We start from the raw sequence: 15,855 nt of genomic DNA on the forward strand, positions 1-15,855 counted from the left end.
TGTTTTTTTTGTTTTATTTGGAATATTTGCATTTAAATATGAATATTAAAATGTATAAATATTTGTCATTTCATTAAAAACTTTTAATAGACAAAACGCCAAATTTTTATAAATTTTTTAATATTCAAAAATTATGATGATCATAGGTAGCTAGCTGTATGTTAGCAATATATATTTTTTTTTAATTTTGGCTAGTTGCCAAATTTATTCTGACTAATTCATAATATTTTTAAATATTAAAAAAATATATTTTTTGAGATAAAGTTTGTGTGTGGAAACAATTTTATAGTTGTATCAGGAATATATATGTGGATATAATATAAATGGTATGTATTAAAAATTTAATAGAAATTTCACTAAAAATTATTTTCCAAGATATGATGTAACAACATATATTAAAAAAAGATATGATAAAATATTTATCGAATAGCTATTTCATTAGATAAATAAGAAACAAATCGTTTTAAATTGAAAGCAAATACATTGTTAAAGTTAATTAAAAATGGGATATTCAAATTATAAATAAACATACATAGAGAAACAAAAAAGGAAAAATGGAAGAAAAAATACTTTGACAAAAAAAAGGAAAATAAAAATCTGCAAAGTTCATTAATATAGTGGTGCATTTCTTTGCGACGATATTTATACATACATAGGGGTGTATATATATGTTTGCATTTCCATGGTAATTTGACAATCCCTTACAATGGAAATAAAAGTGAATATATAAAATTTGATAAAAGGTAGATTTAAAAAATTGAGAATAAAACTTTATTTTAGTTACGCGGTAAATTTCAAATTTAGCTGCTATGTGATACAAAATATATTGTATATTTGGTAATTTTGATTATCAGTATAATTAAGAATTTAGGGTTTCAGTTTTGTTATTATTCATACTAAGATTTTTTATTTTTATTTTTTTATTTTTATTTTTTTGTTTCGTAATGATGCCACTTATAATTGTGGCTAATTCTGTTCTAGCATCTTCATATATATTAGAAAACATAAAATGATTTGTGTTTATATTAAATGTCCCTTTTGTTGAACAGAAATTACAAATAGGTACAGGTTGCTGAAGAGGAGTTTTAGTAGTATTTGAAATGTTTTTTGCAACTTTATAATAATATGGGCTATTCTTCATAATTTTTATTAATTCTTTATATCTCATTATTTCACATCTTGGAATAATTTGTATGGAGTATATATCATCATTCGTTTGCTCATTATGTTGAATATTGTTCGAATTAATTTTTTTTTGTTTTTTTTTAAGGTTTTCATTAATATTATTTTCTTTAAAATTTGTTTTTTCAAATATGGCATTTTTTAAATCTTTATTAATAATATGTTTACTAGAAACATAAATAGTTTTCACATTTATCCGCGTAACAAAATTGCATGGGTTTACAAGAAGAACGTTGTCTTTAGTACTGTCTTGACACATATTGGTACATTTATAACTATCGTCATTTTTGCATGTTTGACATTTTTTTTGAATTATTATGTTTCCCTTGTCTGATCCTGTTTCGGTGTTTGTATATTTGGCGAAAATATCATTTCTATATTTATGTTGATTTATTAAAATACCGATATAATTATTTTTAGCGTTATAAATAAAATTGCTAGATTTATGTATTCGTTTTTGTTTTTTAAAATCCCAGTTTTTAATTTTATCTTTTATAATTTGCTCAGTACCTGCGCTTTCTCCAGCCTCATTATCCGTTTCTTCATTTTCTTTTCCATTTTTGTCATTTTTAGATTGTTTATATGTTTTCAATGTGTGTTTAGAATATGCATCAGGTGGATGTTGTGTATTATTATAATTATATGTTTCATATTTTGAAGATATTGACTTATCTTCCCCAAGCACATTGTTTTCATAATATATTTTATCATGATTTACTGATGAGGAAGTGGTTCGATTTTTTTTGTTTTTTTTTGCATTGGATTCATCATAGATAGGTTCACTAGGTGTTTTTTCAGATACTACTTGATGATAAATATTTTCATTTGTGATTGGTTTATCTGTTTCGAATAAATTTGTAGAAGGAACGTTTGGGTTTAAATTGTTTTCAATTTTTCGATCTGATTTATTATTTTTTTGGGAAAAATATATTGGTTTGTTATTGTTTTGATTCATTTCCTCGATTATTCTATGTTTGGAGTTAAATTCTGTGATTTTTGTAGAGCGTGCTTTAGAAGCATCTAAATATTTTTTTTTTTTATTTGAAACAAAAATAACGTCCATTGGTTTTACATGCATAACCGTTTTGATATCTCTCCTACATAAAAATAGTTCATTCCAAAAATTTTGTTTATCAATACATACATTTAAAAATTTAACAAAAATAAGTTTGCCTTCAATTAATACCAACCCAAATGCATTAATCACAGTATCATAATTATTATTGTTAAGAATATTATTATCATGTATTTTTTTATAATTTTTAGTGGAATAGTTGGATAAATCGTTGTCGAGAGCTGGTTCATTCTCTGGTGGGTTTGTACTAGGGTAAATATTTAGTTCTGCATATTTTTCATTTTCATTATTTTTCGTATTTTTTTCTGAATTTAAATGGAATGGTAGTGTGTATATATCACCTTTTGTTTTTTCGAATAAACTAATTATAGAATAATTTAAATTTTGAATTATTGATTTTAAAATTTGTTTCATATTTTTTATAAGTTCTACACTTTTTTTTTGCCTTTTTAGCTTCTTTATATGCTTTTGTTTAGATATATTTTCATCAAAATCTTGAGAACATATTATTTCATTTGATATATTTTTTCTGTCTTGTTCAGAATATTTAGGAATTTCTTTTAATTTTGCATGTCCATAGTCATAATTATTATCATTATCATTTCCATTGTTTAGTATTATATGATTTTCGAAGTTATATTTTTTTTGGGGGGATACTAATTTGGCTGTTTCTCCATCTTCCTTCCAAATGTCTTCCCTCTTTAGAACAACCCATTTGTTGTTTTGGAACAACCCGAAATTTTGGTCATATTTTTTTTGGAGGTTTTTGTCACAATTTTGTTCAAAATCCTTGAGTAGCTTTTTAAATGACATGAGCATGTGCATGTGGTGAATATAATAGTTAATAAAAAAACTGGCCCGTTTTAATTCGTATAAATAAATTAACCAAGTTGCACTGCTTACCTTGCTTGATAAATCAATATTATGCTCATACAATTTTTCAAAAGCATTATTTTTGTAGTTACTCCAAATTTGAGAACTTCGGTTATATTTACTGTTATAATTTTGAGACCATATAAGTTCATCTAAATTGCATTCATTTTGGCAATTATTTGTATGAACATTATTTATCATTTCCGGCATGTTTCTTGCTTGTTCAGGTTTATTTTGATTACTGTTTCCAATTTGGTCACTACATTCTTTTAAAGGTGTACATAGCTTTTCATTGTATTGTTTTTGTATATATGAAGAATTTTCACATTTTAAATCATATTGATTATTATAATTTTCAATAAAATATGTATCATAATTATTTAAATTTGTTTTATTGATCGAATTATTTTCCAAATCCTCATTTATTGTGCTTATTTCGGATTCATTGTTTTTATCCAAAGAATTGTAATAGTGTAAATTATCCCAATTATTTAATAATTTATTTTTTTCAAATTGAGCATTTCTAATATTTTCATTATTTAAATTTGATTGAAAAATTATATTTTGTTTAATATCATTTTTTTTATTTTTTATTTGTTCATTCAAATTATGATAAAGTTCAGGGCGATCATTTCCTGATTTTCTCAAAGTTTGACTTGAACTTCGACCTAAATATTGATTTGAAAATTTTGATAGATTTCTTTGAAGTGATCGAATTTGATCATTATTTTTATTTTCTTTTGTTTGATAAATAACATTTTTAGATAATGAGATATTGAGTCTATGAGAATCTTTTAATTCAAAATCGGTTTCGTTTTTTCTTTGATTTGTATTTCCGGTTTGAGCCCCGACAGTGCTTCTAGCGCGTAGCCTATAACTTGGTCCGTTAGGATTTGAGTGCATTAAATCGGGACATAAATTGGCTGATTTATTAAAAAAAATATCGTAATTAAAACTATATATAGGATCATAAAGAGTAAGTAAATCATCCCATACACCTCCATGACATGCAGGTGATAAAAGTTTTTTATTTGTTTCATAAATATTTTTTTTATAGCATCTATCTTCATCAATTATATTAATAATTTTCATTAATTTTGTTCTTGAATTTAAAGCATTATAAAAAATAAATAATGAATATAAAAGAGGGGATGCATATAAAAAATATTCTTCATGTATTTCTTCTATATTATGTTGAAAACCATTTAAATAATTGGTTAAAGGTAATTTTTTTTTTTTTTTTTTTTTACTATTTATAATATTTTGATATTTTGCAATTTTTTTACTATTTTTGTGTAAAATTTTTAGAGAGTTTATTTTATTATTCCGATTTTTTCCATCATTTTTAAATTTTATATTATTACGTACCTTTGCATTTTCATGCTTATTATTATTTCGAGAATTGTTGGAATTTTTTGAAAAAAATTTATGAACATAATTATATGATAAGCTCAAAAACTTTTCGCTAAGGGTATTGTAGCTAATTTTATCATTTTTTTTTTTTTTTTTTTTTTTTAAATTGGATAAACTTGAATCTCGAATAGATGGAGTGTCTTTAGTATCTGTGTTAGAATTTGTGTGTATTATTTGTTTGTTAATTTGTGTATAAGTTTGAACATTGCCTTCTGTATTTATTTTATTTGAAATGTGTGAGTGTATAGTGGGAATTTGATTGGTTATAGAATTGCTACATTCATTTGGGGGAAAAATACATGTTTTTTTTTCTTCTTGATTCAATTTTTTATTTTTTAAATATTTTTGAGAATATAATAATAAATCAGAAAAATTATCGTTAAAGGATATAGGATCAATTGTTTGATCAAAATATTGATAAGAGTTATTTTCACAATGGTTCGATTTGTTTATATCATAATTTTGTTCAGAAATAGTATGTTCAGAATAATAAAACGGATGTTTATTTGTATGGCTTGAAATTTTATTTTCTGGAAATTTACAATAACGTATAGAAAGCATCATCCATAAAATAGTTGGTAATCCACCTTGTTTCATAGATGGAATAGTTCTGTTTTTTAATAAAAGTTTTAAAAGTTTCATAACATTTTTTAAATTCGGATAATATTTTAATATATTTAAAAAAAATTCAGTATGCTTTATAGAATTATTTGTATTAACTGATAAGTCACATGCAACATTATTTTTTTTAATAGTAAGAATAGGAACTCTGGCTGAATCAATAAGTTGCATTTCAACATCTTTAAAAAAAATATAAATATTTTCTTCAGCGTTGTTATTATTGTAAAGATATTCAGATGAAATGTTATTTTTGTTTGTATTATATTTTCCCTGTTTTATTTTATTTATAGAATTGTATAATGTGTGAAGAATAAATTTATTAGAATAATTATTTGTTTGAATAACAATATCTAGGTCACTTGATTTTGAATCAATGCCATATGCACTCGATCCGACTATATATATATGAATATTATAATGAAATAATTGTTTTACTAATTTTAATAATGATAAAAAAAATAATTTTTTTGTTAATATAATATCTTTAGTAGGCTTAACAAAATTTAATATATTTACTAAATTGTTTTCGGTTGTTCGCAATAAATTAAATATAAACAATTTATCGTGATTTTCCATAGATACATTGAATGGTGATATATATGGATTTATTTTATTTATTATACAATTGTTTGATAAGTTATTATTGTTATTGATTTTATTTATAAAAGAATTTTTTTTATTATTAACTGGAATTATGGAAATAGATCTAGGAATATTTTTTATTTTATTACTTTTTTTTTCATATATTAAACTTATTGACCGAATTTTATCAATACAAATATCATGCATTTTTTTTATATTTTTATTTAAAATATGATTGGAATAAGATCTTAATTTGTTTGATAAATTTGAAACTCTAAATTGTTTTTCTATATAGTTGAAAATATCTTTTGGTGTGTTATTATCTAAGGGTTTATTTTTTTCATTTATTTTTGAGTGGTCTTTTTTTATTATTTCGTAAGAATCGACATTTTGTGTTTCTACTTTTGAATTATTTTTATTTTTTTCTAAATCAGAATCTTCGTTATGTTTTATGTGTTTATTGCAAAAGGAATGATGTAAATTTATATTTTTGTTTTGAAAAAAATTCATGTGTTGATGCAAAGTAGCTAGATGTGGAGATATATTATAGTTATATCTATTATTGACAATGTTGTTGTTATAAATAAAGTTATTAGGATATAATACATTATTTGTATACGGAAATGGAGAAGTCCATTGTGTCAGGGGGTTATTATTGTCACAATTTTTCATATTTTCAAAATTCAAAAAAGAGTCGTTTGATTCTTTATGTGTAATAAGCATATCATTATATTGTTTTGAAAGAGGTGAGGTATTATAGTTCGATATACATGAACATTTGGATTGATTTTGATTTGTGTTAGAAATATCATCATAGTTTTTATTATTTGGATCACAAATGTAAGAACATTGATTTTTATTTCCTGATTTATTCTTTATTTCGCTATTTATAAAATTTGTGAAGTGAAATGGTAATTCTTGAAATTTTTTTTTTTTATATTTTTTTGATAATTTTTTTTTTTTTTTTTCACTTTTAGTAGCAGCATTTTGATGACCATAGTTATATATATTGTTAAAATGTTTATTCAAATTTGAATTTGAATCAACATTGTTAATATCGTTTATATGTCGAAATGAATCATTTATGATCGGATTAAAATCACAATAAAAATTTTCTTGAATTTTGTAATTTTCCCTTGAATTAAATGGAGTCAAATAATATTTATCGGAACTTTGTCTATCATATAGACTATAATTGGTAAAATCAGTGGAATTAAGAATTTGGTTTTTCAAAATTTGGTTTGTGTTATTATAAAATTTTTTTGAATAGTTATATAATAGGGCATTTTGTGAATTGAGAGAAATTTGATTTCCCCATCTATCAAGGTAATATAAATTATTTGTATTTATAATATTATTAAAACTTGAATCATAATTTTGATAATTTCTTAGGGCATGAGTTTGTGCAATGCTACTAATTGGCATAGGAATAATATTGTTAATATAATAATTGGACCCTAAATTATGATTGTAATATGGTAGATTGATTTTTTGTTTTTCCATAGCTACTTCATTTTGGTCGCTCAAATATTTTCTATTATAATTTTGCACACAAAATATGTTATTTAAATAATTATTGTATAAATAATCTGGTGAAAAGTTTGGATTTGGAATAATAAAATTATTTTCGTAGTTATTTATGTGTTGAGGATATCCTTCATGGAAATTTCCATCTTTACGATCTGTATTTCTCTGAATGTTTATACTAGTAATAGGTGCTGTATTATTTTGGGTGTTTTTTTTTTTGTTACTTTGAATATTTTTTTTTTTTTTTTTTTGGCTATTTGGGTTACTGTTAGATCGATTATTTTTATCGGTACATTTGCTTGCTTCGTTTTTTTGAACTTGGAATAATTCTATAATTGTACTTTCATTATTAGAATTACTATATGTGCCGAATTTATTTGTTTTCAAATTTATAAATTCATCCTTACACATGATTGTGTATTCATTTTTTTGAGATTGTTTGTTTTTTTTTGAAAAATGTTCATTATTTACCTTTTCAAAATTGGTAAGTTGGATGTTTTTTTTTTTTACCTTACCATGCCCAGGTAAATTTATTGCCAAACTAGCTATTTTGTTCATTTCATGGCTATTATTTTCTTTCTTTTGTTCTAATATTTCTTCAAATTTATTTTTTTTTTCTTTCCTCTTTTTTTGTTTCCTCCTTCGTCGTCGTTTCTTTCTTTTCACAATGTTATTATTTGCTTCATCATTTTGTTGAATATTTGACGAATTTATAGGGTGAATTAAATTATGGGGTATATTTTCTTTTTGTTCAGAAAAAAATAAATCCTCCTTATTATTGGCTAGAAAATTTTCATTTTCTGTGGAATTACTATTAATGTCATTATGCTGATCATTGGAATTGTATAATTTTTCTGTTTGTGGGAATTGATTTTTGACATTTTGTGTGTATGAATTATTAGAGGTAGGCAAATGTAATGAATTAAAACTATTTTCATTCATATTTGTAGAATCCATTTGTTTTTTTTGATTTGTATCCAATGCATTTTTAATACTATTTATCAGATGATATTTATAATTTTTATGGGGTGGAGAAATAAAATTGTTACTTGGAGAAATATTATGATTTGAAAGGAAACATTTGGCCATAATTTTATTAACATTATGATTTTTTTCTGAACAATTAATAATTTTATTTTGGCATGTAGCATTTTCGGTACTATTATAAATTAAGGTATTATCATTATTTGTGTCATGCTTTTTGTGATTATTAATTATATCATTATGATTATGGACATTAGAAATATTTTTTTGAATAGTTAAATTTATTTCTTCAGTATTTTGTGTTGGTTCATTTTCATTATCAATGATATTTTGTATATTTTCATAGTTATTATTCGCTTTTTTTTTTTTTTGTCTCTTTTTATTTAAAAGATCTTTTAATCCAATATGAAGAAGGGACTTAAAATATTTATCATTATGTATTTTTTTTTTTGGAATATTTGTGGAATTGGCAGTTTCAGATTTATAATAATTGTCATTCCATTTTTCCCAAAAAGTAGAATCTTCACATGTGTTATTATTATTATTATTACTATACTGATTTTGTTTGTTATTTTGATGGCCATTAAGATCATATTCATTATGAGCATAAGCATTTTTTGATATATTTGTATGTTCGGTGTTATTTTTAATATCTGTAAAATTATCATTTGGGATTTTGTTGTCTTTTACTTGTTCGACTATAGATTTATTATTATTATTTTCTAAAATATCATTTGTGATTTTAAATTTTGAAAATTCATTTAAGGTTACAAAATTAGAAGAATCCTTGTTATTATTATGAATATCTTGTCCTTTAGCAGTATTTTTTTTGATATATATTTTAGTGTGTGGTTTTTTTTTCATTGAGCTTTTTAAATTTAAACTTTTAAATTGAGTAAAATAATTTAAATTGTATAATATTTTATTAACTTGTTTCATTTTTTTTTTATACATAACATTGTCTAATTTATTTTTTGAGTTTTGATTAAAATCGTGAGTATCACTACTATCATAGCTAACGTTTTCATTATTACTTTTTTTGACAAAATTATTTTGACAATTTTCATATTCTGATAGTATAGAATTAGTAGTGATTGTCTTATCAAGTATGTTTTCATTTTGCATGTTATTTTGTACGTTATTTTGCACGTTATTTTGCATTATATATTTTTTTTTTTTTTTTTTACCAAATCCGGTACTTTTTTTACATGTGTATATTTTGCTGTCACTGCCATATCCTTTTGAATAGTTACTAAAGATTGAAATATTTTTAATATTATAATTATTTTGGGTATTTTTAGATGTGTATAAATGTTTGGTTTTCTTTTCCCCATCACCATTATCATTGTTTGAACTTTCGACTTTGTTTTTCTGAATATAATTTTCTTCAGAATTATTATGATATAATTTGCAACTTATCATATTTTCATATTCGCATAATGACATACTTGTGTTTTTTTTTTTCATAAAATTTGTAACTTTTGTTATTTGATTGATGCTAATATTATTTTGATCATTCATATTACTATCTTTGATAAAACATATTTTACTAATAATTTGTTTATTAAAAAAATCGCTCATTTTTATTTTAATAAAGTTTGAGCAGAATATAGTTTTAAATATATGAATATGCTCAATATGCAGATATGGCTATATACATAAATGTTTATATTTTTATTTAATTTTATATTTTTCTGTTTTCTTTTTTCTTTTTTTTATTATGAGATGTCGTTAGGGCATATCCTTTTTGTGAGCAAATAAATTTGAAACCTCTTTGAAATTCACCATATTTCGGTAATGGGTTTAAATTATAAAATAAAGTTTTGAATTATATAATGAATACCTTATATAACTGTGTAGAAGTATATATATAAATGTGTTATGTCTTAATTATATATAAAGCGATTTATTAATATTTTTTGGAGTTGTTTGTTTTGAATAATTGTAATATAATTGTTATTTTATATTCTATATACTTTCAGTATAAGTCATATTTGTATTGTTGTATTTATTTCGGTTTTTATGAAAAAAAATGGATAAATGCTTGTGCTCAATATATGCCAGTTAAATATAAGGATGTGAAATATCAGAATAAAACATGTATATATTGCTACAATTATAATATATTTTTGAAAGTAAAAAAAATAAAAAAAATAATAGGAAACAAACGAATATATTTATAAATTCATGAACTTATTATAGTTAAAAAAAAAAAAAATCAAAGATCATAAATACATTGTTCAAAATACTTTTTTTTTTTACAAAAACATAGATAACTGCATTTGGAAATAAAAAAATAAATAAAGTAGCATAAAATTTTAAGTTAAAAAAAAAATATATATAAAAATAAATGAACTTAACTAAAAACGTTGTAATATAAGGATTTTTGTGTATACTAAATGCATATATGCAGATTCGTTCATTTTAATATGAGCATATATAACACTTACATAATAATTTTAATTTAATTAATTTAAAAATAGTTTGTAAAATAAATGAATATCATAATAAATAAGATACAATATTGTATATTTTAATTTTTTTAAAAATATATATACAGGTATGTTTTTAATTAAAATGGGAAAGGTATACATAATAGTATATATATTATGTGTATATACATATATGAATATATTTTCCAATTACTATATATTCTATAATTGATATTTTGATAATTTGTTTGACATATTTATGGGTATAATTTATTGTGTACTTTAATTGTGATTTTCTCAAAAAAAAAAAAAATATAACTTTGGATATTTCGAAAAAAAATGAAGAATATAGATTTTTTTTTGCACAAAATTTATTTTTATATTTCTATTTGGAAAATATAACAAGTTGACATATTAATGATAATGGATAGATAAAATATAGTATGGGGAAAAGGATAATTTTCTACTTATTTGACAAAAATATGTAAAATGTGAAAAAAATATAATTCATATTATATGCATGTATATACATATATAATAGCTTATAAAAAATAGTATATTATATTCATAATAATTTTTAATATTTTAAATAATGATTATGAAAAAAAAAAAAAAGAATTAAAGAATACACATTCTTATAATTAAAAAAGGTATAGGATGCCTGATATGGCCTATAAAATTGAATTCGTTAATAATTTTGTTGAATTTTTTTGTAAATATGTTGATTATATTTAATTATAAAATAATACAAAGTTTGAGCAGAGATGATAATGGAGAATTTTTGGTTCTTTTAAAAAAATTAAAAGGATAATCAGGAAAATATTTAAAGAAATTTCCATTTATTTTATTTTATTTTATTTTTATTTTATTTTATTTTATAAATTTAAAGAGTTATATAACATATATAAATATAAAATGTGTAGACATTTATAATATTATGAATAATTTAGGAATTATTTCTAAAGTTTGTATTGTCTTTGATATGTTGTATTTTATTTAAAGGATATTAGTATGTGTCGTTTCCTTTATTTTTATGGATATATCTTTATTCCATATATATCGAAATTTATATTGTCATCTTTTGAATATTTAACGTTTTCTTTTTATTATATATTCAGAACTATTTTTTATTTCTTATAAAGGATTGGGTTACTTTTTTTTTTGTTTTGACAAATGCAGTTACCCCTTCTAGTCGTTATAAATTAAATGCATAAAAATGTTAAGGATGTTTTATTTTAGTAATAATTAAAACATATAGTGAAATATATGAGCGCATATAAGGTTAGAAATATATATTTGATTTTTTTTTTTTTAAATAAAATTGTTTACTAAATTTAGATTAATTTAAAAAAAGGAAATAACATATTGTTAATTGTGGAATGTATTATAATATATTTGTAATATTGAATCATTATTATTTTGTTTTTTTGAAAAAAAATTAAGTTTATATCTATGTAATGCATTGCTTGCTACTAATAAAAATTTATTCCCGTTTTTTTATTTATTATTTAAAAAAAATGGGATATATAATATGGTGTATTCTAGGATAGTGTGTACGCAAATATACAAGTTTAATAATAGTACAAATGTTAATTATATATGTATGTGATTTGTTGATATAGTTTTTTGCTTATTTCTCTATTTTTATTAAATTTGATCAATATTACTGTGCGTTTAGGGAATGCACATATCATAGTACTACTTGCACAAAAATAAAAAAAAAATAAAAAATGGAATGAATAGGGGTATTTGAAAATACGTCCTAATTTAAGCGACTTATTTTATATACAATATTTACAAGATTTTATGCTCTTAATTATTGTAAATTTTATTTATAAGCTTAATGAAAAAGGAAAAAAAATATTAATAATAGATATATATAGATAACACATTTTATTATAGTGTATTTATTTTTATTAAAATTATGAACACACTATATATTTATAACTGATAATTAATCAAATTTATTGATATAAGTATATATAGCAAAGGAGTATGAATCCTAGTAAATAAATAAAATAATAAACAAAAAAAAAAAAATAAAAAAAAAATAAATAAATAAACTAAGGTAAGAGACTCCTGATGTGCACATGTACATATATTTCATTTATTTTTTTTATTAATTTTTTAGCTGATTTTATATACTTTTAGAAAAATTAGCATATATGTGTACAGATATATTTTTCCACAAAATCTATGATATATATGTGAAGAAATAAAAAAAATGTTCGTATATACATGATGTGTCTTTGTTTTATGTAGAGGATATAATGAAGATATATATTCTAAAAAAAGTTTGTAATTAAATATTCTTGTCTCGTATTTAGTGTACACAAAAAAAACCGAAAAAATTTACTATAGATATTATGTAAAAAAGTATTGAAAATAAACTATTTTTTGTTTATATTTCCGCGATTTATCCCTATTATTTTATAAGCCATATATTTTTAGAGACTTCGCATAAGAAATATCTCTAAAATATGCATTTCTGTCTTTGCTTTTTTTACAAAATATTAAACATAGTAATATATATATTATCCGACATTTTACAATAATATCATATACTTTTTATGAGTTTCAGTATTATTTTTATTTTATTTTTTTTTTTATACAATATATAGAGAAAAAAAAAATATAATAGGTATTATTCATTGCACATACTATATATGTAGATATATCCACATTTTACACAATTCATTTTTTTTTGTGTTATTGAAAAAAATAAATTACAAAAAAGATTGTGAATTAATAGTTTATACCATATAAAGAAGTAAACATAGCAGATAATATATATTCGAATATTATGTATATAAATGTATAAATATATATAAAGTTATAATATATACTTTTTATTTCGAAAAAGTATAATAATTAAGAAAAAAATTATAAGTGATTTTATGTAATTTATATTCTATAAGCATTATATTCATTGACTGTTATAATTATATAATATATATTAACAAGGTAATAAAAATAACACATTTTTTTATTACCTTTGCTTTTAGAAATGCATATACATATATTTTTTACATAATATATATAAATAAATTCTTTGTGTAAATGTGTTTATATATGTGTTTCACTAAATGATATGCCTTTAACGGAATGCCATTATACAAATATATGTCTGATCCCCTTTTAAGTTTTTATTTAATTATCTATATATTTATAACTATGTGGCATTCTGTCCTTTATATGTACATGCTTATATTTCATGTGTGTATTGTGTAGGCATGGCTCGTTTGATATTATATTTAGATTGATTGAATTAAATTCTATTTATAGTATATTCCCTTTTTTTCTATTTTAGATAAATTTATTCGAAAATGAGAGAAGTTATTAGCATCCATGTTGGTCAAGCAGGTATTCAAATCGGAAATGCTTGCTGGTAAGAATTCTCTAAAAAGCTGAAAAAAAAACTAAAAAAGCTGAAAAAAAAAACTAAAAAAACTGAAAAACTCCATTTCGATGGATAAGTAAGGATGTGCATGTCGATCGATTTTGCTGGTTCTATTTGATTATTTTTTCTAAAATCATGACTTATATTATTTTGTTTTTAGGGAGCTTTTTTGCCTAGAACACGGAATCCAACCAGATGGTCAAATGCCCAGTGATCAAGTTGTGGCAGGTGGTGATGATGCATTCAATACATTTTTTTCTGAAACTGGGGCTGGAAAACATGTAAGGAGAGGGAAAGAAAAAAAACAGAAAAAAAATAACAACCTGCTTATGATACGCTGGGGAATATATAACTTTCTTAAAACTGGGTATCAATTTAGTACCCGTTTTTTGTTATGAATATGGTTAGCTTTATATGTATAAATTTTGCTCTTTATAGGTCCCTAGATGTGTATTCGTTGACTTAGAACCCACTGTGGTTGATGAAGTAAGAACCGGAACCTATCGCCAATTATTTCACCCTGAACAATTAATATCAGGAAAAGAAGATGCAGCAAATAATTTTGCAAGAGGACATTATACAATTGGAAAAGAAATAGTAGATATATGTTTAGACAGAGTTAGAAAATTAGCTGACAATTGTACAGGTTTACAAGGGTTTTTAATGTTCAATGCTGTAGGTGGTGGTACAGGTAGTGGGCTTGGTTGTTTGTTATTGGAAAGATTAGCTATTGATTATGGAAAAAAATCAAAATTAAATTTTTGTTCATGGCCATCACCACAGGTTTCTACTGCTGTAGTTGAACCATATAATTCAGTTTTATCAACACATTCATTATTAGAACACACAGATGTAGCTATTATGCTAGATAATGAAGCTATTTATGATATATGCAAAAAAAATTTAGATATAGAAAGACCTACTTATACAAATTTAAATAGATTGATTGCACAAGTTATATCATCTTTAACAGCTTCATTACGTTTTGATGGTGCATTAAATGTTGATGTTACCGAATTTCAAACTAATTTAGTACCATATCCACGTATTCATTTTATGTTGTCATCATATGCTCCAATTATTAGTGCTGAAAAAGCATATCATGAACAGTTATCTGTATCAGAAATTACAAATTCTGCATTTGAACCTGCATCTATGATGGCAAAATGTGATCCTAGACATGGAAAATATATGGCTTGCTGTTTAATGTATAGAGGAGATGTAGTACCAAAAGATGTGAATGCCGCTGTTGCCACTATAAAAACGAAAAGATCTATTCAATTTGTTGATTGGTGCCCAACTGGATTTAAATGTGGTATTAATTATCAACCTCCAACAGTAGTACCCGGTGGAGACTTAGCAAAAGTTATGAGAGCTGTTTGTATGATTTCTAACTCAACTGCTATTGCTGAAGTTTTTTCAAGAATGGATCAAAAATTTGATTTAATGTATGCAAAGAGAGCATTTGTTCACTGGTATGTTGGTGAGGGTATGGAAGAAGGAGAATTTAGTGAAGCTAGAGAAGATTTAGCTGCTTTAGAAAAGGATTATGAAGAAGTCGGAATTGAAACAAATGATGGCGAAGGAGAAGATGAAGGATATGAATAAACAAGCTTTTTATGTATCACATAAAATGTGTTTACACCGACGTGCATGTATATATACATTACTTTGCATACGTTGAATTTTTTTTTTTTTTTCATCTCTAACTCCCTTGACCTTCATAGAGGAATTATTACTCTATATCTGTGTATATAAATAAATAT

General features: G+C 22.9%; 2 protein-coding genes across 2 annotated transcripts; one reads left to right on the forward strand and one right to left on the reverse strand.

The window, feature by feature from the left end:
- Window positions 1-859: 859 nt before the first annotated feature.
- Window positions 860-9,838, reverse strand: PBANKA_0522600 (erythrocyte membrane-associated antigen, putative; the record flags this gene model as incomplete). Its single annotated transcript, XM_034568481.1, has 1 exon — window positions 860-9,838. The coding sequence occupies one exon, from the start codon at window positions 9,836-9,838 to the stop codon at window positions 860-862; it is 8,979 nt and encodes a 2,992-aa protein (XP_034420467.1).
- A 4,177-nt stretch (window positions 9,839-14,015) lies between these two features.
- On the forward strand, window positions 14,016-15,697 carry PBANKA_0522700 (alpha tubulin 2; the record flags this gene model as incomplete). Its single annotated transcript, XM_034568483.1, has 3 exons — window positions 14,016-14,077; window positions 14,250-14,370; window positions 14,528-15,697. The coding sequence occupies 3 exons, from the start codon at window positions 14,016-14,018 to the stop codon at window positions 15,695-15,697; spliced, it is 1,353 nt and encodes a 450-aa protein (XP_034420468.1).
- Between the last annotated feature and the right edge of the window lie 158 nt (window positions 15,698-15,855).

This window comes from Plasmodium berghei (genome assembly GCF_900002375.2).
Source record: "Plasmodium berghei ANKA genome assembly, chromosome: 5".
Lineage (NCBI taxonomy): Eukaryota > Apicomplexa > Aconoidasida > Haemosporida > Plasmodiidae > Plasmodium > Plasmodium berghei.